At 36.5% G+C, this 8,299-nt stretch overlaps 1 protein-coding gene and 1 pseudogene across 1 annotated transcript; one reads left to right on the forward strand and one right to left on the reverse strand.

The window, feature by feature from the left end:
• The first annotated feature begins 595 nt into the window (after positions 1–595).
• Positions 596–5,461, forward strand: LOC141671147 (dammarenediol II synthase-like; annotated as a pseudogene).
• On the reverse strand, positions 5,334–7,637 carry LOC141671148 (cytochrome P450 714C2-like). Its single transcript, XM_074477281.1, has 5 exons — positions 7,303–7,637; positions 6,949–7,175; positions 6,571–6,818; positions 6,129–6,477; positions 5,334–5,850 (listed from the first exon to the last, which is right to left on the reverse strand). Exons 1-5 carry the CDS (start codon positions 7,601–7,603, stop codon positions 5,425–5,427), a joined length of 1,551 nt encoding a protein of 516 aa, XP_074333382.1. The 5' UTR covers positions 7,604–7,637; the 3' UTR covers positions 5,334–5,424.
• Positions 7,638–8,299: the final 662 nt, after the last annotated feature.

Below are 8,299 nucleotides of genomic sequence, written 5' to 3' on the forward strand. Positions count from 1 at the left end.
AATGGTTCTAAACTTCTATTTTATTACATAAAATTTTGAGAGATGATTCAAGTACGAGAAATAATTGCATCAAATGCATAATATAAGCCTTTAATTATAATCTTGGCCATCACTTCGTACTCATAGAATTCCGAGTTCTTTTGAGCAAACAACAGCAGCTTGGGCATGCAATATTGCAATATGTTAAATGGAACTAAAACAAACACAGGTTATGTAAGAAATCAAGAGGGGTACCGTGAAACTGAGATTTTATGCAGTAAATATAAGAATTGATGTGAAGGAAGAGTTCTTAGGGTGTAAAAGGTTGTGTAAAATGGAAAGAATAGATATTACCTCAGGAAATGATTTTGAGAAATTAGTTTTCCACATAAGAATAGATAAGAATAGTAATGGCTTGTGTTCTTACATCACAATATAAGAATAGATGAAGCACACAGGTGGTTTGGTATTTGAACAAGCTGAAAATCTGAAAACTCCCCAAGTGCTCAACCACTTACTATTCAACTACTATTGCCTTAACTACTAGAAACTAGTAATAGATCTGATTAACATACAGGAGGTTTGATAGGCGAAGGTGCACGTCTATATATAGAGTATTCCACTCCACGAGGTTTAGCATAAATTAGTAGCAAACAGAAGATGTGGAAGCTAAAGATTGCAGAGGGTGGCAAACCATATTTGTATAGCACCAACAACTTTGTTGGAAGGCAGATATGGGAATTCCAACCAGATGCAGGAACACCAGAAGAGCGACAAGAGGTTGAAAGAGCTCGAGATTTCTTCTAATATAACTGCATGAAGAAAGGAGTTCACGCCTGTGGCGATCTGCTTATGAGGATGCAGGTAACTAACAGAACTTGCTCTTACTATTCATGCCTTGTATATTAGCTTTCGAGTTGTTAGCTTAAAGCGCCGAGCTTTGATGATTTCATTTATCGTGCTTAGCTTATCAAGGAGAGTGGGATTGATCTTTTGAGCCTACAACCAGTCAGACTAGGAGAACACGAAGAAGTGAACTATGAAGCAGCAACCACAGCTGTGAAGAAAGCTATTCGCCTAAATCGTGCTATCCAAGCACACGACGGTCACTGGCCAGCTGAAAATGCAGGTTCCATGTTTTATACACCGCCCCTTGTAAGTGTTACTTATAGATAGCCGTAGCATTTAAAATAATGAAGTTATCAGATCTTTGCAAGAATATTAAATCATGAAATTTGTTAACTAGTATTTAACGAGTAATAAGTGATTCACTTTCACATTTTTTGTTTTTACTGACAACATGCATGTATCTTACTAATTATTAGATCACAAAATTTGCAGATTATTTCCTTGTACATCAGTGGAACAATGAATGTAGTTCTAACTCAAGAACACAGGAAGGAGATCATTCGTTATATATACAATCACCAAGTAAGATTAAAAGATTATTATTATAGGTTACATGCAGTAGATTACGGCCTAGATCACTTTAAATAGTTAAACAAGTGATGTCTTTTACAGAACAACGATGGTGGATGGGGTCTCTATATTGAGGGTCACAGCACCATGATTGGCTCAGCGCTCAGCTATGTCGCACTAAGGTTGCTCGGAGAGGGACCAAATGACGGGAATGGTGCAGTTGATAGAGCAAGAAAGTGGATCCTAGATCATGGTGGTGCATCTTCTATACCCTCTTGGGGAAAGACTTATCTCTCGGTAATAGTTTTAATATAAGCAGGGCCAGTGAAGACCATTCTCTTTACAACAATAGCGTAATTATGTTTCTGTGATCATAATATGCCACAATAGGAAATTGGTATTAAATTGTTTTAGTCTATTGTTCTTAAACTTGCGGTATTTTTGGGTAATTTTGTTTGGAAGGTTCTTGGAGTTTACGAGTGGGAAGGGTGTAACCCATTACCCCCAGAGTTCTGGTTGTTTCCTGCAGCTTTTCCTTTTCATCCAGGTAATTTAATATGATGGCCGGTAATCTGTTTTGCCTTTCTAGTCCAGAATGTGTGATATATTTAATAAAGTTCAGTTTTGTGGTTGAATTGCAGCCAAAATGTGGTGCTACTGCCGTACAAGTTACATGCCCATGTCCTATTTGTATGGGAGAAGATATCATGGACCAATCACTGACCTTGTGTTAACTTTAAGACAAGAAATTTACCCGATTCCTTATGAAGATATAAATTGGAACAAGCAGAGGCATAACTGCTGCAAACAGGATCTGTACTACCCTCGTAGCTTTGTACAAGATCTGCTATGGGATGGACTTTACTACCTCAGTGAACCAATCATCAACTGCTGGCCTTTTAACAAAATACGAAAGAGAGGTCTGAAAAGAGCGATGGAACTAATGCGCTATGGAGCAGAAGCGAGCAGATATATAACTCATGGATGCATAGAAAAGGTTAGGTCATATTAAACATGAAAGACTTGAAAATGAAATTTAACACGGTAAACTGTGTGACCTTTTGGGTTTTTTTTTTTTAATTCAGAGTTTAGAAATGATGGCTGGTGGGCTGAGAATCCTAATGGCGATGAGTTCAAATACCACCTTGCTAGAGTTCCTGACTACTTGTGGCTGGCTGAGGATGGCATGAAAATGCAGAGCTTTGGAAGTCAACTGTGGGACTGTGTTCTCGCAAGTCAAGCAATCATGGAAACTGATATGATTGAAGAATATGGAGATTCTCTCAAAAAGGCACATTTCTATATAAAAGAATCTCAGGTTTTCCCCTACATAAAATTTCAAGTCCTTTAAATTCGTTATTGTATTTTATATTAGCATGATTATTCCTATGGCTTAATGGTTCTATTTTCTAATTATCTTCGAGTTGTTAGTCTATGCTTTAGGAGTATATTTTAACAACTTTAACAAAGTTAACTAAAGGTAACTGAGGGACTTAACGCAAAAGTGCACATGGGTTGCAATCTGAAAATGAGTTTAACACTAATGGGATGTACTCTGCAAATTTCAGAATGCATATGTTAAAGTATGTATCTGAAAATAACTCAATATTCTTCCCAATAAGTATGTATCTGTTAAATGTGTACCGCTAAATTTTAGGTAACAGAAAACCCATCCGGAGATTTTGAAAGTATGTGTCGTAAATTCACTAAAGGATCGTGGACTTTCTCAGATCAAGACCAGGGCTGGGTTGTCTCTGACTGCACTGCTGAAGCACTGAAGGTATATCATTTATAAGATTGTAGTGATGCCAATTCACTTTTGAGATTTTTAAATAAATGTTCTTGTTATCCCTGCAGTGTCTACTGTTATTTTCCCAAATGCCAGAGGAAATAGCAGGACATAAGGTTGATGTAGAAAGATTACATGATGCCATAGAAGTCCTTCTCTACCTACAAGTATGAGTAGAGTTATCTATTCTTGTGAATATAGATGAATTTGAAATAGTACCTGAGTTAATTGGTTAAGATTAATCATCAGATCCTTTTTCTCCTTTGTTGCAGAGTCCTGACAGTGGCGGTTTCGCTGTTTGGGAGCCAGCAGTTCCACAACCATATTTGCAGGTAATCTTTGTGGTAACTTCTGAAATGACCTACATTTCTGACTTGATAAAGTACTTCATCTTTAACTCTGATGGTTAAACCTTGAAAATTTACTTCTGCCCCCAGATGTTGAATCCTTCAGAGATTTTTGCTGACATTGTTGTAGAAAAAGAGTAAGATCTTTATCCTAGTTTTCTCATTTTCTTCCCTTCGGAACTACTGATAAATATGATGATGCCGTATTTTAGGCATGTTGAATGCACTGCCTCTATAATCCAAGCTCTAGTAGCATTTAGAAAGTTGCACCAAGGTTACAAAGCAAAAGAAATAAATCTTTCTGTGGCAAAAGCTGTACGGTATCTTGAAGGAAAGCAATATCCAAATGGTTCGTGGTGAGTACTGCTCTTGGAATACTCACGAACTTTATATTTTTAAATATAAACTTATTTGTAGAGCACTAGCAGTAAGTAAAACAAACTTCAACAGGTATGGTTACTGGGGCATTTGCTTTTTGTATGGCACATATTATGCGCTATCAGGGTTAGCCTCAGTTGGGAAGACATATGATAACAGTGAATCAGTACGCAAAGGTGTTCAATTTTTCCTATCGACGCAGAATGAAGAGGGTGGTTGGGGAGAGAGTTTTGAGTCATGTCCAAGCGAGGTACTTGCTTACAGTGCATCACAAATAACGCCATTTTACAGAAACCGGTTCTAAACGGTTGTTTATAAATAAACGAAGGCCAATTCTACAAATCACAAGTAAAAACCATTAAAAAAGGATCAAAAATATGAATACTCCTCACGCCTACAGTGTTGAGTAACCAGGTCATCTAAAATCTTAAATTGTTAGAGGAATGCCCCAATAGGATCATATATTTAACACTCTCCCTCACTCGAAAGCCCATTTATGGGTCGAAGAGTGGAACACCGGCGCCCATCTTTGGGGCATTAATTGTCTTTAGTATCCACATTAAATTGTGAGAATGTTGGGATGGTTGGGTCTTAGTTCTGAACAGCTTAAGATTTTAGATGAGCTGGTTACTCAACATACAGCTACACACGGTTCAATAATACTTCTTTTTAATTCTCCTTGCTTATCTTGATGCCTTCTTTTAACAGAAATTTGTTCCATTGGCCGATGATCGGACAAATTTAGTGCAAACATCTTGGGCCATGCTTGGCCTCATCCGTGGCGGACAGGAAAGTATTAATATATGTGGTTCTCAGCAAAATGTATTTATAGAGTAATAGTTCATTGGGATTAATTATAACTTTTTTTTCTCTTACTAAAAACCAGGCTAAGAGAGATCCGACCCCGTTACATAGAGCAGCAAAGTTGTTGATTAATGCACAAATGGAAAATGGAGATTTTCCTCAGCAGGTAGATCAAGTTCTCTCTCGCCTTTCCTTTTCTTCTCGGTTTTTGTAGTTTCAATACAAACATTTGATGCAAAATTACAGGAAATCACAGGAGTCTACATGAAGAACTGCATGTTACACTATGCAGAGTATAGAAACATATATCCATTATGGGCACTTGCAGAGTACCGTAAACATGTTTGGTTGTCCAACTGAATATTTTTAGCTCAAGTTCTCTGTGTGGTGGTTTCAAGAACATATTTCTGCAATACTTACACAAAAATTAAAATTTTCTCTTCATGAGAGATAATTCCACATGATGTGATGGTCAATTTTCTGTATTTCAAAGTTAATATACAGGTAACATTTTAAATTATACTTATTATTAATACAACTTTTACTTATTTTTTACTTCACACTACGAATATATCCAACACTGTACAACCGTTATTTATACGATGGCAGCACACCGGTAAAAGTTGAACACTTAACTATATTCCGTTCTGTATACAATGGGAGCACACTGGTAAAAGTTGAACACTTAAACGATATTCTTTTAGAAAATCAAACCCTGCGCACAAGGAGTTTAACTCCATCCTTGGGCTCTAGAAGTACATCAAACTTGGGAACGTGTTGATAATTAGGCGAGAGGGAGAAGGAGAATTTTACCAAAATCTGCGCAAACATAACTTTGAGCAACATCATGCCTAGGTTCATTCCAGGACATGTTCGTGGGCCAAGGCCAAATGGCATAAATGCCTGCGGGATTTTACAGGCTCCTGAAATTCCATTAGCAAATCTCTCTGGATTGAACTTGAGAGCATCTGAACCCCAGAGCTCAGGGTCTCGGTGCAGAGCTGCTGGCCATATCCAAATGTTGACTCCTTTTGGAACACACACCTTCCCAATTTGTACATCTGCTAGTGCCTCTCGTGCTGTAAATCCTACTCCTGAATAAAGCCTTAAAATTTCTTGAATTATCATTTTCAACTGCAGAAAATAAATAGGTATAGAACTTTAATGTTAGAGGAAGTACACTCTAAATCAGTTCAAATTGTGCAATATTTGTCATATATTCATGGTTTCGAGGTCTATGTTAAATAAGCAAAATAAAGGTAACTTTAAATGTACATTTACATGTCAAAGGACTATGAGTTTTTGAGGTTGTACACATCCAGGTCCCAAAAGATTAGTGTTTAGCGTTGTAGTTTAGTTTAGCGTCATAGTTACGAGAGGAGCAATTGATAAATAGATAGCGAGAGACATACTATTTTCATCCTGCCAAGCTTTTCGAAATCTAAAATCTGGCCACCACAAATTTCCAAAACCTCAGCACGAGCACGTGCTTGCCATTCCGGATGCAATGCCAGTAACATTAGACCCCAAATTGCAGTGATGCCCGGAACTTCCATTGCTACAATGCAAAGCTCCTTGCAGTTATCAACTATAAATTGTTCAGGTGTAGCTGACCCTAGCTTCCCATGCTTAGCACCGTCTACAAGAGTTTGTATCATGCTTTCACCCTCACTCCTATATTTCATTTCAATATCTTTAATAATCCGGTATATCTCCTTTTCTAGTTTCCATTGCTGTCTATGTATCTTGGTTGGAAAATATCTGCAATTTAGTGAGTACTGATTGTAAAAGAAACAAAATCCAGAAATTCTTCTACATAAATACTAATTTTTTATGGAGCCTGGGGCTCCTCACCTGTAGAAAGGACGGCCATCTATTATTTTCGGTGATCCAGAAATTTCCATGAGATCCCTGCATTTGGAAAACAAGACTTTTTCTGCAGATTCATATCTGCCAAACATGATATTCGAGAATGTACTTGACGTGAAAGTCTTCACATAATCGTCAATTCTTATATCAGCAATCCCGCTCTCGTTTTCAACCAATTTCGCCCATGATTTAACAAGTGTGTTCCCCGATTCAAGCACTATGCTAAGCATGTTCTGATCAATTAAGACATATATAGTGTTAATTTACAATATTTCAAACACGTTTGGGCTGCTTCTTCTGCGCTTACACTTCACTGTGTTCTAAATAAAAAGTCTAAATGTTATTTAAGCACGGTAATTAAACCTTGACTTTGTCCGCATAGAAAGTAGGAGCAATGGTTTTTCTCTGGTGCAACCAAGCTTCTCCACTCGTCGTGAAAATACCCTTGCCGAGTAGAGGTCCGCGTTCCTTACGCATGTAAGATGGCTTCCCCAAGTCTAATGATTTGCAATGACTCATCTCTCGCACCAACTCACCGTCTCCTATATACAAAAATTGTGTCTTTCCCAAGGCAAAAGAGAAAGTTTTCCCTGTCATTGACATTAACATTAATCTCTAAAGCATAAGTGAGAGGAACTCCCAACCGCAAACTTGTATTAGCGAAGAATGTCAAATCTATAAAAATTAAAAGTTTAGAGGTAGAAGGATCAAACATACCAAATTGCTTGGTCCATTGACCGATATGAGGAAGCAGTACTATAGACAAAAAGTCAAGTGACTTGGGCTCGTTTGTATTGTAAATTAGCGTATCTGATTCCAGTTCCTTGCACTCAAATTTTCGTATATCAGGAGTATTTCCTAGAATAAGAGTAGGCTTTGGGCCATCAATTCCTTGCTTTAAAAGATTTGCTCGGAGGAATTTAGGTTTTAGGCACAAATCATAAACAACATGAAATATCATGCAAAACATTAATAAAACAAAAACAGCGAATGCTAAGAAACGGAAAGGCTGTTCCATTGATCTTTTCTGTCAGTCTTGTTTGTGCTGATTAATAGAAATGTGTACCTTCATTTATAAGCAAAGTCTTTAACTAAAAGTTAATTACAATCGTTGAGCATTGCAGCGCATGTTCAACGTGACTCATTGCAGGATCACTAATTTACTATCTTATCAGGATCACCAATTCATTATCTTATCAGGATCACTAATTCACTACATCAAGACGGATCAGAACGATAGCAGCACTATACCCATCAAAAACGTGGGATTAATGTCTAAGAATGCTCGACAAACTGTACTAACGTGGGTCCTGAGCTATATGAAACTTTAGTCGAGTAAATTTTAAAAACCTGCTTATCAAAACAACATATATCAAAATAGATGAAGTAAATTTTTATCAAAACAACATATATTAGTAGTTATAGATGAAGTAAATTTTAGAAACCTTCTTATCAAAACAACATATATTAGTAGTTATAAAAAATACATACCATTAATTAAATACCTATTACTCTCACTAATTAAATATTGGTTATATAATAATTTCATAAATATGAAAGTTTAACAAAAAAAAATTATTCATATCAATGTTGTTATGGAGGATAATTAACATGATCAAAATATATATAAAATTAAAAGTAGAAAAACTACTAAAAATATAAAATCAATTGCATGAGAAAGTAGTTAAAATATATTAAAAGAAACCTTGTATAA

The sequence above is a fragment of the Apium graveolens genome, chromosome 7 (assembly GCF_009905375.1).
Source record: "Apium graveolens cultivar Ventura chromosome 7, ASM990537v1, whole genome shotgun sequence".
NCBI classification, from domain to species: domain Eukaryota; kingdom Viridiplantae; phylum Streptophyta; class Magnoliopsida; order Apiales; family Apiaceae; genus Apium; species Apium graveolens.